Source organism: Platichthys flesus, chromosome 5 (genome assembly GCF_949316205.1).
Source record: "Platichthys flesus chromosome 5, fPlaFle2.1, whole genome shotgun sequence".
NCBI lineage: Eukaryota > Metazoa > Chordata > Actinopteri > Pleuronectiformes > Pleuronectidae > Platichthys > Platichthys flesus.
In genome coordinates, this window is record NC_084949.1 from 24926175 (window position 1) to 24941499 (window position 15325).

Genomic DNA, 15325 nt, shown 5'->3' on the forward strand with positions numbered 1-15325 from the left:
GAAACAGGAAATTAAGGTTACCTGAGTTCAGTATCTGGTGTTTCTCTTTGAGTCGGGACAGGTTCAGACGGAGGCTTTGATCCGGCTCCTCAGATCAGAGACGTATTTAAACTCCAGCTCAACCAAGAGGAGTCGAGAGCAGCTGAGCTCATCTGTGACCGACCGTGGGAAGAGATAAGGTGTGTTGCTATATTTGTGTGTGAAGGCCTAGATGTGTTGTGTCTCTACGTGTTGTGTTCACATTTAGACATATAACCTTTTGAGACTAGAAAATTCAAATTCTAAAATCTTCTTTCTTTTAAAGCAGTTATTTTGTATTTTTAGCTTTAATTTGAAAACTATTAACTTGATTTCTTTCAAATGTTTAATTGGTTAATTTCAGGTATCGCAATTTGAAAAAATGAAATAAAACACTAAAGTTTATAAAACACCCTCAACCTTAGCCTTTAATTATTTATAAAGAAAGAACTTAAAACTACAAATATAAGTATTTGTCGTATGAAACATTTGTTAAGTTTCTCTAGAAAATTCTAACTAAGCCTTCACGTTAAGAGTGGATCACGTGTTTATTCCTGTTGTTCCAGGTCAGCTGACGATGGGTGGATCCTCCTCCAAAACAACCTTTGTCTGGAAAAAGAAGAAGAAATCACCTCTGGAAAAAGCCTGGAGTGACCTGAAGGGGGCGCTGCCCGATAAGAAGAGCAAGAAGAAGAGTTCTCGGTCCCTGGACAAGCTGAACTTGGATAACCTGAGGAAGGGGAAGTCTTCCCAGAGGAGATTCTCACTGCCAACAGACAAGAAAGAGCTGAAGCAAAGGTTTTCTCTGGGTAACATGAGGAAGACGCCGATGAAGGAGGAGAAAGAGAGGAACGCAGGAGGGCTGGGGAAAGTAGGAGAGCAGATGAAAAGGGCATTTTCTCAGGAACAAAAGAAAGAGCTCAGGACTCGTCAAGATGTCTCTCCCTCTGTGAAGTTAAAGACAAAGGAGAAAAAAGAGGAAAACGTTCAGAAAAGTTTCTCGAAAGCGTCTAAAATAAAATTCAAGTTCCCACGAGATCCATTCGTTTGACAGGAATCAAAGCAAAAGGACAATTTATATGAAGAGACTTTTGTTTTGGAGATGAAATAAAAGGACGACAAGAGAGTCAGAGACATTCAAGGTTTTTTAATGACGTCACGGTGGAGCGTGAGACCACAGGCTGAAAATAAAGACGGACGACATGACGGATCCTCAAAAGGGAATCTTGATCGCCCCCTTGTGGCCGGCTGCAGACACGAACGCTTTCTCCTCCATGTTACTGGGTGATTAGTTGACCATTTTATAATAAACTGGATTAAACATCGTGATTAACAGATTTGGCAATTGGGATATTTTGGCTTCATGTTTCTACAACAGCGAGGATGTGCAGAGGCGTCGTCCATCTTTAGAACTAGTCCATGAACGAGAACACAGGAAGTCAGTTTACGTGACATTAATCAGCTGCAGCACATTTTAACGTGAAGCGTCACATCGCTGCCGTTTACTCAGTCGTACGTTACAAAAAAGGAAATGATTGTAGCTGGTAAATGATGAAAAATAAAAAATATTAACCTGTTTAAGTGCAGGAAATATCCACAAAATGAGCATAAATACAGCTTTACATCACAAACATTAACAAAGGCGTATTGGGTTGTTCCAGCTCAGAGACGATTTACAGGACAGAGCAGAAACACTACAATAAAAATGTGAGGATGGAACAGTTTATAAACACATTGTGTATAAATGGCACAAACACAATCTCATCTGACAGAGTAAAATAAAAAAATAAATCCTTGATAATATCATCGGGAGATGTAATATCAACATAAGTGTCACACTCTTAAATTACAATTAAACCAGAATCATAAGACAGAAGATTTATCATATTTGTTGGAGAAGAAATGATCAGTGGGCTCTAGGAACCACTTTCTGAAAAAGATAAGTTTAAACTTTACAAGACAAATCATGTTATGGTGCTTTTAGATTTCTTATAAAACATTAATATGAATATGTTTGGTTTCCAGACTTACATTTTCATCAAGTTTTTTCCTCTAACTTTTAGAGGTCTTCAATTTAACAGTTCTAACAATGGAACTGAATAATGCCGTTTATGTAATGACATTAGTGCCACCACTGATGAGTTTAGTTTCGTAGAACAAATAAATAAAATTTGGACGAAGCAGAACTCGTTAAGACGGGTTTTTCCTGCACGAATGTAGGCTTGGTTGAAACCACTGAGCGAGCTACACAACCTGGCAACCCACATGTTCTATGATGAGTAATCAGTGACGTCAAGGATTTAATCAACCATTAACAAATACGTCTGTTAACTCCCTTTATAAAATCCCCTTCATAAAAGTATTGTTTATGAGCCTCAGAGACTTTGTGCACATGAAACCTGATCTCCACTGAATTTATATACACTCAGGTTTCGGTTTATAAGCGAAACCAACAGATAAAACCTCCAGCAAGAAGGTTACTAAGGTCTAGTTTATATTAACTGTATAACCGCATAACAGTTCTGCAGACTGAAGTTCATTTTTCAGCTTATACTGCAGTGGGATTTCTATCATTTATAGATTGAATAGATTATAGATTCACTGAATTTAAAACAACGAGGGCAGGATAAGTGGACAGCACCACAAACTGCAGCCCACCAAAATTATGATTATGATGAATCCACATAAATTTTAAATATTTACCACTAAAATGATTGGTTATGTCTCTGCCAACCAGTGCAGCTCCGGGTGTTCAATGACACGTCACATTCACAACATGAGGTCACTGAAACCTTTCACCACTGAAATCTGATCAGTTCACCTCGAGTGTCAGCTGGTGAAAAAGTGAAGAAACCCCCACGGCAAAAAACATGCATGGAGAGACCTTGACCTTTGACCCGTGAGCATCCAAATCTAATCGGTTATTCTGTGAGTCAAAGTGAACGTTTTTGGACAATTTTACAAGATTCTCTCAAGGCTTTATTACGATATTGTGTTCACAAGGGCAAAAAGTTTTTTGCGCTCACAGTGACCTTGACCTGTGACCACCAACATCTAAATCAGGTCACCCTCGTGTCCAACTGAACGTTTGTACCAAATGTGAAGAGAGTCCCTAGAGGCGACCTTGAAATATCATGTTCACACAAGACTTGGACGGTGGGACAGCAGAAAAACAAAACGTCTCCGACCACTGGGGGTCGCCAGCGCTGCGACAGGACCGCATCAGTTCTAGTCAGGTGTACCTAATAAACTGGTACCTGACATTAAACATGACGCGGCCTGCAGCTGGCCTTGTAACTCCACATTCTTCTGCTGTGAGACGCTCCACACACACACACACACACACACACACACACACACACACACACACACACACACACACACACACACACACACACACACACACACACACACACACACACACACACACACACACACACACACACACACACACACACACACACACACACACACACACACACACGTTCCATCTGTGCCGACATGTTCCAGTTGTTCAGCGGATGTTAGTGTTGCCTTCTACCACCGTCCTGTCATGGTTAGGGGTGTGTGGGGGGGGGGGACCTGACAGGTTGTTTACGTCCAAACAGGAAATGTCAGTTCCCCCCCCCCCCATGTTGTGTAAAAGCCTCAGCAACGGGATGAGGAAGGAGCCACTGATATTAGAAAGCTGATCAGTTTTCTTTTGTCTTTCTTTAACAAAGACATTATCCAAAGAAATCCTCCGCCGGCAGCAGACGTAGAGATTCAACACACAGAATAAACAGCCTGTCGCCTGAGGAGCAACAGACTGTGAGGTTTGTTTATGTGAGCACACACAGATCGGCAGAGTCGCTGGTACACGTCCTCTCTCTCTCTCTCTCTGTCTGTTGAAAGTTCGCCGTTGTTTAAGTTTTAGCTCCAGTTGTCCGAGGAGGTAGGTGCGTCTTCCGGGCCGTGGTGGAGGAGACGCGTCCCGTTGCCCCTCTGTGTCGGCACCTCAGAGCGAGACTTGTAGGTCTACAGACAAGATGTAGGGAGACAGATGGAGAGGGTGAGGCCGAGGTTGGGAGTGAGGAGAAGGTGCAGCAGCAGAGAGGAGCAGAGAGGAGCAGAGAGGAGCAGGAAGTGGCAAAGGAAGAAAGATGAGAAAATGGGTTAGTTGGGTTTTTGTTAGTGGCAAAAAAGACACAAAAGTGGCAGACACACACACACACACGACCAGACACGTCACAGCTGGTGGCACATTGATGCATTTATTCAGACGGGTTTTTAAACAATGTTTGTACAAAAATAAAAAACACGGGATAATATGAAGATGCTCCTGCACTGTAAAAATAACACCAACAGTTAAAGGCCTATGATATGAAAGTAAGTATCCACATGTTGATTTATTTGAATAAAGAATATAGTTATTTGAATATAGTGATTTCCCTATAAAAAGCTTCCTGTTGTGAGATTCCCCTCCAGAGTTCTTAAGAGTTATCAATCTGGAATGATTCATAAATGTGGTAACTTTTACTCCACAGCTTATGACCCCCCCCCCCCCCCCCCAAAAAAAAAGTTAAACCTCTTCTCAAACCTACACATGAACACACAAAACCACACACTCATGACTGCACTTCCTGTAAGAAGCGGTAACAGGCTGCAAGTGTGTGTTTGTGTGTGTGTCTTCAACATAGACACATGCCAGAGCAACAAGTCAGAGGAAATGTGGCAAGCAGCACGTTCCACTCTAACCACCAGCGCACATCTGGACCGCTTTAAAACGCTGTGCAACTAGAACACACACATGCACATGAGCAAACTGCAGAACACACAAATCCCGCGCTTAGTACAAAACCTTGTGTGAACCAGTGCGTGAGGCAACGGGGAAGAAACCTGTTTGCAGAACGAGGAAGTGTGAGCGATTAAAGGCCTCGTTCTATGAGATGTGAGTTTGACAGAGACGACACTCCGCTGTGTTCTGATCAACACAACACACTGTATCCACACACAAAAAAAAAAACCTATGTTCACCTCGGACAAGGAGGTTGTGTGTTCAGCAGGTTTATGCTAACACAACTCAGCTGATTTCCATAAACATTAGAGGAAGGATGGGACAACACAGGTGCTGTTTACAGACAGCGATGCTTTTTGTTGGCGTTTCAGGTCCACGTGACAATTTGGTGAATCTGTATATGAATACAAATCCTGGTGACTGATCAAACAAGAAACGGAAACCAGTAAACTGCTGAATACTCACACATATAATCTGATACGTGCGAGTGTGTGAGATGTGGTGCAGCTCCGGTGATTGCAAGCTGTTGAGCTCGTCTGAGGTATGCGGCCCTTCAAGCTACCTGCACGCCTCAGTTCTGGATCGGAGCACGAACAAGGGCAAAGGAGGGAAATGATCCTGAAGCAGGGAGCAGCCGAAGAACTCCAGCAAGGGGCTGAAACTGTGGCTCAGAGCAAAGTACTGCTGTGTCGAGCACAAGAGGTGGAGAGCCCACAAGGCAACGCTGAGCGAGGACACGAGCACAGCCGAGCGAGAGGGGGGGGTTAGCATTGTGTCCTCGTGTGAACCAAAGCAAACAAATCAATACATTTGTTCGGCACAGAGGTTCAGATTCTCCACAAAAGACAAACTAGTTGGTCCCCCCCGGTGTCTCACCCAGTGCTCAGAGCAGATCTCAAATAATCAATCTGAATACGGCTTTAATTCAGTCCCAGTTTCAACGTTCAGAACCAGCGAGTCATGGATGTTGGGCCTTTGTCTCTATTTTCATTCTCATCTTGTTGATTTCATCAGAACTCCATGATAAGAGGATCTGATCTCCTTCACAGTGTTCGTTAACGGTTTCTCTGAGAGGCGACGTGTCTGCGGCTGTGTACATGACTGGAACTGAAAATACTGAACTGAGAAAGCAGTTGTGTTTGCTGACTCTCGGGGGGGAGGGGGGTCATTACCTCCGCTAAGCAGGTTGTAACTAATATTTAACTTCCTTGCAGTATTTTAGAACTCTTTAAGAGCTGCATAAGCTGCTATCGGACATGCACCGAACTCCAGATAATCTCCTGAAATCATCCAGAGGAGCAGTCTGTGAGATCTGGATAATGTCGGAGTGAGCCCATGTACAGCGGGAGATTATCAGGAGTTCCTGTCTGCAAACGGTCAGACTGTGTGTTTCTCTGCTTCTGCACGAATCACTGATTAATGAATGTGGCAGAATGTTTGCCGTTGGTTTGAGGTTTAGTTCTGAGCATCGGGTGATTGTTGGAAAAGCCGTTCACCCACTGAGGAGATGAAAAGCAGAAGTGCGTTGGTTTATATTTGCTCAAGCACAAAAATGGAAAGGAGAATCAACATTTAAGTATAATACACAAACCAGACACTTTCAAACAATGAATCACTACATTTGACTTGAATGTGATGTCAGCAGTGGATCCGCTTGTTGAGGATTATATTACCAGGTGAGAGCTTTTGATATTTTCTAGGTTCATAGGTTTTTTTGGTGACGATGTTCGAGATTCATCACCTAAATGTTGTTGCTTTGCCATCTGCAAAAAAACACTACTGCAATTTAGGAGTAAATGAGAAACTCCACCAGACAAAAGCCGGACGAGGAGGAGATCCGCCTCTGATTGGGGGGGTTTTCTTTAAACTATACAATAACTGACTCTTTTGACGTCTTGTGAAGCAAAAACAAGTTTTGAATCTTCAACTTTCCATTTGACAGGATGAACTTATTAGCAAACAGCTGCTTATTTACACATCTAGCTTGTACCGAATTGGAAGTTGGGTCTTTTATCTCAATTTTTGGTCTCCACCAGCTTCTCATTCTAAAAATTTTAAATAAACCCACTCAAGGGAACTGAACTTAAAAAAAGACCTGTTGAGTTTGTAAATCTGGACGGTTTAACTTTAGTTTTTCATAAATCTGATTATATTATAAAAATATATTTTGCGTTACACTGTAAAATATAACGAGCAACATTTAGTCAGAATATTAAGTTGTTAAGTCGGCTCGGTTGTGGTTCAAGCTGTTTGGTTGTCACGATCGTACTGTACGTGGCGAGCGGGTAACCTCTGTCTACAGTCAGCGCGGTTTCAAGGGTTTATTATTTACAGTCCACAGTGACAGTTGCTTTGTTTGTGATTGTTGTCGTCGACTCCGTTGCTCTCAGACAGTACCTCGTGGTCCAGGGTGTTAAAGTGAGTCCCAGTGGCGTCCTGGGGATTCTTGCCACGCTGAAACGGGAAGCACAGGATCTCCTTGAAGGTCCTCCGCATCTCTTTGTCCCTGAAGCAGTAGATGATGGGGTTGACGAAGGAGTTGCACTCGGCCAGCACCAGGAAGTACTTCTCGAAGACCAGCACATTACAACTCTCGCAGCCCACGCCGTCGAGCAGCAGCACCACCAGGCCGGGCGTCCAGCACATCACAAAGCAGCCTGGAGAGGGAGGAGGGGAGGAGCGTCATGGAGGGCACGTAAGGTCGTTACAAGGCTGGTGATGACACTGGATATCAGCAAGAAAAGTTGAAGGAGTTTCACAGATAAAGAAGGAGAGGAAAGAAAATGAACAGAGTTGTAAAGAATGTGGAGAAGTAAAGGGGGGGGGTAGGCAACAGAGAAAGAGGGAATGTACTGTAAATTCCTCTGAAGACAATGTGCCTGCACACACACATACACACAAACGCACAACTAAGGCAACATCCACCCTGACAATCTCTGTCCACACTAGCATTATCTTAATCCTTGTCTACACTAACACGCATATCACATGACCACTAATGTGCGTGTCTGTGTTAACGGGAATTGTCGCAGATCGCTCGAATAACAGCTTCACACATGTTAGCAGTTGTATCATTGGAAATCAAGGATTTAACTGCACTGCAGCTGTGAGCGACGACAACAGGGTCAACAACACTTTTTTCAAACAAAAACAACGCAGTGTGGCTGTAGCTCACACGCTCAACCCTTACACTGACCTAATACCAACACTAACCATGAGCAAACACCACAATGTCCTCACCCTGTAAGGTCTATGGGCTCCAAATGGTCCTCACAAAGATACAAGTACACAAAAACACACACTCACACATGCATGTGGACTGAGTTTAGTCTGTATGATCAGGTTTCATTATGATAATACTGTATTAGGCAGCAGAGGAATTCATTATGTACACACATTCTGAGCAGGTCCAGCATTAAAGTACGAGCATGTGGAAGCTGAAGCTATAAGATGGAGATGTGAGGAAACTGTGGTAACACACACACATACACAGACACACACGCTCACACACAGAAACTCTGCAGTGTGCAATCCCAATATTTAACTGTTGCTTTCACGTTTAACTTCTAATTTGAAACTTAACCCACGTCTTTACTCCAAAATAGCAATTTGAAGACGTGATTATCGGACAAACTGTTCCCACTTTGCTAAAATGTCCTGCGCGCTCAAGGTCAGACCGTCAAGCTGGTCCGCACAACCATACAAGTACATGACTACACACCCGCTGTGTGGTGTCGTACGGGCAGGAGGAGCTGTTCTCTGTCACAGTAACACAACTATGCAGCTCCCTGTCAGGGCACGCTCACGCTTCTCCTCACATGCCCGAGGTGATGAACCCTGGCTGCCGAGCGACGCCAGAAAGACGTGTAACATTTTAAAAAACGTTTAGGAATTTAATCAAATGTACAAAATGAGAGAGCAGCAGCAGAAGAGGAGGCCGGGAAGGAGAGGAGAGAGGAGAGAGGAGAGAACGGCCAGTTCTGCAAACAATGAGGAATCAGTGGGAGAAAGAGGGAAGCAGCGAATGTGTGTTGGGGGAGTGGAACAAGTACAGACAAGCTGAGAGGAGCCTGAACGCAGTGGATCAGTCAGAGGTGGAACAGGAGGTGGAGGAGGTGGAGGAGGCTCCAGGTATTCTCTGTAGATTTATTCTGGGAAGATTCAAGGGAGGTTTTCCCTGGAAGTATCTTGAATCTCTTGTGAAATGAGTTATAAAACCTACAAAGAGCATCAAACCGGACCTGAGATGTTTTCTCTTTTCTTTATCAGTTGGCCAATAGGAGACTTTCACACACACATGAGTGTCACTGCTCGCAGATATGAAACCTTTTGTTTTTAAGAACAAAAAGATTTACACTTATATTACATATAAAAATACGATTTTCTTGATTTAAGTTTTTGCTTATATTTGTGTTTTCTTACCTCAACCAAGATCAGAATCAGACATGTGTTGGAGGGCAATTTATTCATTTTTAAAATATATGCTTTTAAGTGGACTGCTGCCAAACTAAATGTTGTTGTGTTAGAAAGATGCACAGTGACAATAAACCTAAAAAACAACTGGCTAGAATTCAACTAAACTGGGTGGAAGGATAGAACCCATTAAATTTGATATCGAGCGAATGGAATATGTATCATACAAGACAGAAAACTATCATTCAGTGAACTGGTATCTGGGAACATGTGAACTTTAGGGAGGCTTGATTAAAGTCACTGTGGGTCCTGGGGGAGGAATGCGCTCTGCTGAGCACCATCTACTTGTGTTGGTGCATTTCCTGCAGGTTTAAAGTGGGAGAGAGTTCTGCTGGTATTTCCATGCACCACTGAGACACATTAACTCAAAGTCAATGAATGAAGATGTTTTTCTATCTTTTTCAAAACATTTATGAAACACCCCCCCCTCGAACTCTATGGAATTCCATTCATTTTTCACATTTTTTACTGACTAACAAAGAAACATTGATGACTAACATTTCCCATTCTCCGTTTGTTTACTTTAACAGGAAACTGTGTCCCCACACAGATTGAAAACAGAGTCCGTCTGTTGACAGCAGGGAAACCAGATGTTGTCATTTCAAAACGTACCGAAGGAGAAGAAAGAAATAACGGCTGATTAGAATTAACCAGAACTTTGGTTGATTAAAGCTTTCCCGTTTACCACCCACTCCTTGATGTGTGTGTGTGTGTGTGTGTGTGTGTGTGTGTGGGGGGGGGGGGGGGGGGTGTACGCTCCCTCACCCAGGATCATGGAGACGGTCTTCATCAGGTTGAACACCGTATCTCGGTGTCTCATCTGGGACGTGTGCTGGGACATCTGCTTGCTCTTGTGCCTGACGTAGAGAAAGATGCGGGTGTAGACGGCCACCATGATGGAGAAGGTCAGGAGATTGAGGACGCCCCAGAACACCAGGTAGCTGCGGCTGTACAGCGGCGCCATGGTGGAGCAGTTGGGCAGGTCGCAGAGGCAGTGCCAGCCCATGGTGGGGACCAGGCCCATGACGATGGCCACCAGCCATATGCACACCATGATGATGAAGACCCGCCGCTTGCTCATCTTGCTGTGCAGCTGCATGTTGAAGATGGTCTGGTGACGCTCCACGGCCACGGCCAGCAGGTTGAGGACCGAGGCCGTCAGACTGGTGTCGATCAGCCCCTGTCGCACAAACCACTGGATCTTGGACAGTTTGATGGTCCAGGGACCAGTGTGGAACATCAGGTGGAGGTAGGAGACACCTGCGAGGAGAAGAGTGAGGACCTCATTACAGAGAAACTCTACATAGAGCGACAAGTCCTTGCAACATAGACATTCATCTTTTAAATGCTAGAGACTGGCCCATTATCTGGATAAATCAAGACGTTAGGAGCCGGATCCTTTCCCAGCATGCCAGTGGGCTTCTTTGTTTGCTATTCGAGAAGAGTGATTATTAATCTTTTGGATGATAACATAGTTTGGTGACACCTAGAGTTTGCTGAAAGAAGAGGCAGCCGGTTTTTGTATTTGTTTTTTACTTTGATTAATGTAACTCTGTTTTTCTTTGTTAAATTTCTTTTATTGGTTTAAAAACAGCATCTACTCGCCCGGTTTCCTCTCCTCATTTCACCTCCTCACAATAAATATCTTTATTTTAACAAACATCTGGTTTTTATGTTGCTTCGCTTACAAACAGCATATTAGGAGAAGTAACAGAATCAGCTGCTTCACTAATTTAATAATGAAGAAACAAGAAAAAGTAGTTCCAAGTGTTGATATAGTTAAAACAGTATATATTTATACTGTATAGGATCTAATACACATTGTGCAGGTTATGAATATAATATTGATATGGTATTAAAAGTGTGTTTCCCTCTAAACAGGACCCGACCTTCACTCGCACACAACACACCACTGGAAAGATGATGTGACTCAAAACACTCAGTCTGTTTTCTAAACCCACTTATCTGCAGCATCGTGACCTGCGTCATTTCAGATGTACCAGCATTACCACATCGGAACACAGCACCGTGTTAATTCAAAGCATCCACACTCTAGACGTCTCACAGGGGAAGTATTAATAACATGGCGAGTTTCCTGTGTCTGTAAAACCACATTTCAACAAGTCCTCTATCTCTAAACACCTTTACTTTGAATCTATTATTATAAAAAAGCCCTGAGGCCTAATTTAAAAAGCAGCCTCACTGTAGAACGTTACCACAGATTGGAATCAGAAAGAGAAACAAAAAATAAATTCTAGATGTTTCATACGCGGGTCTGCAGTTAATAAGAGGTCTAAGGCATTTTCTCAATTATCGTCTTTAACTTTTATGATATCCACATGTGTCGTTGACTCCCACGTGTTTTCTATTATTTTCTGAGGCGTCAATCTCAGCTTAGTCTTTGCTGAGGATCAACATTGACCTAGAGAGGATCGTGTGTAAAGAGATAATTTGGCCTTAAAGCTGAAAGAATGTGTTTAGAAATTCCTCAAATCTCAAGTGAAAACCCCCTTTCAGATGTGGGTGAATTGTTCTGATGCTTGAATGGGTTTAAAAGTCTTGAGTTCACAGAGGGTTGTGCAGAGGGTTAAACCTCCAGTGTCTCTGTCACAGTGCTGTGTTCTGACTCAGCTGTGGAAGCACTAAAAACTTCTCAACGTGTTCAAACGCAGATTAAATAGAACGAGCAGTTTATAATAATAATAATTAAAAGGACTGTACCTGAGAAGAGGTCTGACAACGCCAGATTTCCCAACAGGTAGTAGATGGGAAAGTGAAAGCGTCTGTTTTTTAAAATGGCCCCAATGACCAGAAGGTTGGAAAAGATCACGATGAAGCAGACCATCATTCCCATAGAGACGATCACGTAGTCACGATCGCGCCAGTGATCGCTGATGTTCTTGCCGCTCTCCTCGTAGAAGAACTTGACGGTGCGGTTCAGGTAGCATCCCTCTTTGTCTTCGGTCAGGGTATCCATGTTGAGATGTGGGGTTGAGGGGCGATCAGAGAGGAGCGGGGGAGAGCGAGAGCAGGGCTGCAGATGGTGAGCGGTGGCGAAGGACTAGGGCGCCATTCAGACTCGCCCTCTCAGCTGGGCTGGGGATCGGCATGCCATCCCCTGGACGGGTGAAGACCGGAGGGATCCAGTTTGAAGTCTGAGGCGCTGGAGTAGCGTCTTCACTCTGTGGATGGAAAGAATGATTACGTTAAAAACTACCGAACTTTATGCATATAATCCACGATTATTTTAAGTGTGATACATCCCTTCCCCTCATATCGGCCCACTACACACATGAACGTGCACTGGGAACTGTGGGAAGATGACGTTTCGCTACCTTCTGCCCATCTCATCTGTTTCAGTGGTGAATGTCTCCACCAGCCAATTATTTCATGTGGTCTGAATGATATGATCAGTCGTGTTTATTACAGTGGACTCTCTCTATTGATGCTATTGGGACGTGAAGAGGGTTTCAAAACAATATGATTAAAAGTGTTTCAGAATTAAATACCCAACCCAGGGATTAATAAATGTATAGAAAAAGGAAACACAACTGCAACTGAATATTTAGAAGTTGAATTAAGAGAATAAAGTCTTCCCTACATCGATTATAGCCATGCAGCATTATTTTTGTCAGGTTAACATTGATTATGATCATCTGAGCCGGAGGAAGCATCAGACTCACACAGCAATAGCACAGCGTTAAAGGTAAGAATCCAAATGTGATTGGTTTCATTTTAGCCGATACATCCATTAGTCAATTATCTATTCGGACCATCAGCGGCCTCACAGCTGACGAGTGAACACACGCTGCCTTCTGTACGTTTTAGTTTTTATTTTCCATATGTAAATAGATTTCCCTCGAGCAGAAGAAATCTACATTACAAGGCCGACTGGTTCAAGAACTCTATTCTGCATGAACCAGAAAATCTTGATCAGCAGCAGCCGCAGATATTTGCACTTGTTACTAATCTGAACGACAAATATCCACAGGTCCGGACGAGTCACGACAGGGACACGCAAGGCTTCACGGAGGAAACGCTGCGTTAAAAAAGAACAACCACGTGTCAGACCGGATCTCAGCCTTCGCGTCGAGACACAGACGTGTCAAACTTTCCAACTACAGGCATCAAACCTCCGTTTACAGTAAACGTGTACGAGCCACATGGTGCGTTGTGAGTCAACAACAGACCCTTTCATACTCTGCCTTTTTCTTAAGAACGCCAGCTCAGCTCGACCACGCAACAATGGAGAGAGAGCCGAGCGGCTCCCTACAGCGGAGACACACCTCACAATTACACAGTCAGCTATGTAACTCAATCTCAATCCAAACACACCACACACACACAGACACACACACACACACACACACAGGGAGGGATCCTCAATGACCCACTCTTCTACCGAGGGTGTGTGAAGAGAAATACAAAAACAGAAACCGGGACCTTTAGAGGCTTAAGAAGGAGATTTGCAGGACAAGGATTTGATTAAGTCAACAAGTTAAAGACGGTTGAGGACAGAGGAGACAGACACATGCAGTGAGAGAATGAGAGAGCGTCAAAACAACAATAAGTCAGGGATAATGGGGGGGGCGTGTTCAGATGTGTGGGTGCATGTAACACTGGAAGGTTCACATCTGTGTGGTCGGAGGCAGGAAGTCTCCGTTTCCTCTGCTCAGAGCTTCAGGTCTTCACATCTCTGCTAGACCTGGTATCTTAGATAATCTCATCTTTTAAAACACAAACTCTGGGTGATGCCAACTTCCACGTTTCAGCAGACTGTTACTACGATTACGCTGACCTCGACACATTCAGTGCTGCACACCTTAAAACACGCTCAACCTGCCCGGGTGGCACGAGCTGTTTGTTTCAGTCGGTGACGATGCTTTTCTTTCTGAAGCTGTTAAAGTGACTTGCAGTAATTGAGCCGTTTGCAAATAAAGACCTGCTGCCTGAGCCTGAATGCAGAACCAGTGGCCGCTGTCATTGATACTGTGATGGTTCCCAGTTGCAGCAGCTACAGAGCGCTGGTCCCCTCTTTATAAACACAGTGTTTCCTATGAGCTATTAGACTGTGGTGGCCCACCATACTCCAATTTGTCCGCCACAGTTTTAAAACAACCAAACTTTTTTTTTTTACTTCTCATATATCACTTATAGACCACAGTGTAACCTCTTGTTCGTGCCGTCTATCAGTCAGACCTCATCATTTCCGCTGCAGACGTGACGAGCAGTTCTTTCCACCCGATAACTTATCTATCACTCATTAGCCCCGTGTACTGGAGCTGTCACGCAGAGCTGGTTTGCACAAGAGTATTCATGGGCGTGTGCACCGCAATAGTTTGAATTGATTCTATGGGAAATGCACAACTCACACGAGAGGAAATGGAATTATTAGAAAGTTTAAGAAACAAATTGCACAAACGCTCACAGATTGAACAAGTTCCCTAAATATATCTGGATCTGTTTTTCATCAAGTTTCATGAATTACACCTCAGAGAAATACTTGGAAATGTCAATAAAAATGTCCTGCTACAGAAAAAAGGACACGGGGGTGGGGGGTGAGAATAAGCAATTTTAAGCTGCTTGGCAACTTTGTGAAAAAACACTGCCTCACTATTACAACGACAATAAATCCAAGGACTCACATGTCAGTTCACCACACAAGTAAGAGCCAAAAGTCAAGAGCTCCACCTCGAGCGACTGCCTCCCTCCTTCCTTCAGCGCTCTTATCCTCAGGAGCCGAGCCAGAGGCTTGTAAAGAGGCCGGCACTGATAAGGAAACGTGACCCAAAATCAAAATGGACTGCAGAGAAGGAATCCTTTAAAACTTTCCCACTTTGTTTTTTAGCTGTCAGCCCGACGGGGTTTCCCTTCTCAAAAGACAAACTACCACACACGCAGAGTTCACCGAGGTGGCTCCAGGTTCTGCAGGCCTGAACTCCCCTGACTGTGTGATTGAATGCATCATGTGCCTTTGTGTTTGAGTGTGAATGAACCGGGGTGAATCGGTAAACACCAGTTTGAATGCAAACCGGTCATTACCAGAGCAGCCACACC

The 15325-nt window shown here is 43.8% G+C and overlaps 1 protein-coding gene across 4 annotated transcripts in view; it reads right to left on the reverse strand.

Annotated features, from left to right (window-relative positions):
• Positions 1-1150: 1150 nt before the first annotated feature.
• lpar2b (lysophosphatidic acid receptor 2b) overlaps positions 1151-15325 on the reverse strand; it is a 16724-nt gene continuing 2549 nt past the window's right edge. For 3 of the 4 annotated variants that reach the window (XM_062387476.1, XM_062387477.1, XM_062387478.1), the window contains exons 2-5: positions 11990-12450; positions 10034-10528; positions 7193-7452; positions 1151-4035 (exon numbers count right to left, since the gene is read on the reverse strand). In XM_062387476.1, the coding sequence (XP_062243460.1) occupies positions 3931-4035; positions 7193-7452; positions 10034-10528; positions 11990-12245 (1116 nt within the window). In that variant the 5' untranslated portion in view covers positions 12246-12450 and the 3' untranslated portion in view covers positions 1151-3930. Of the gene's footprint in view, positions 4036-5260; positions 7453-10033; positions 10529-11989; positions 12451-15325 lie in introns of all 4 variants that reach the window. The other variant, XR_009920703.1, reaches the window with a different exon arrangement.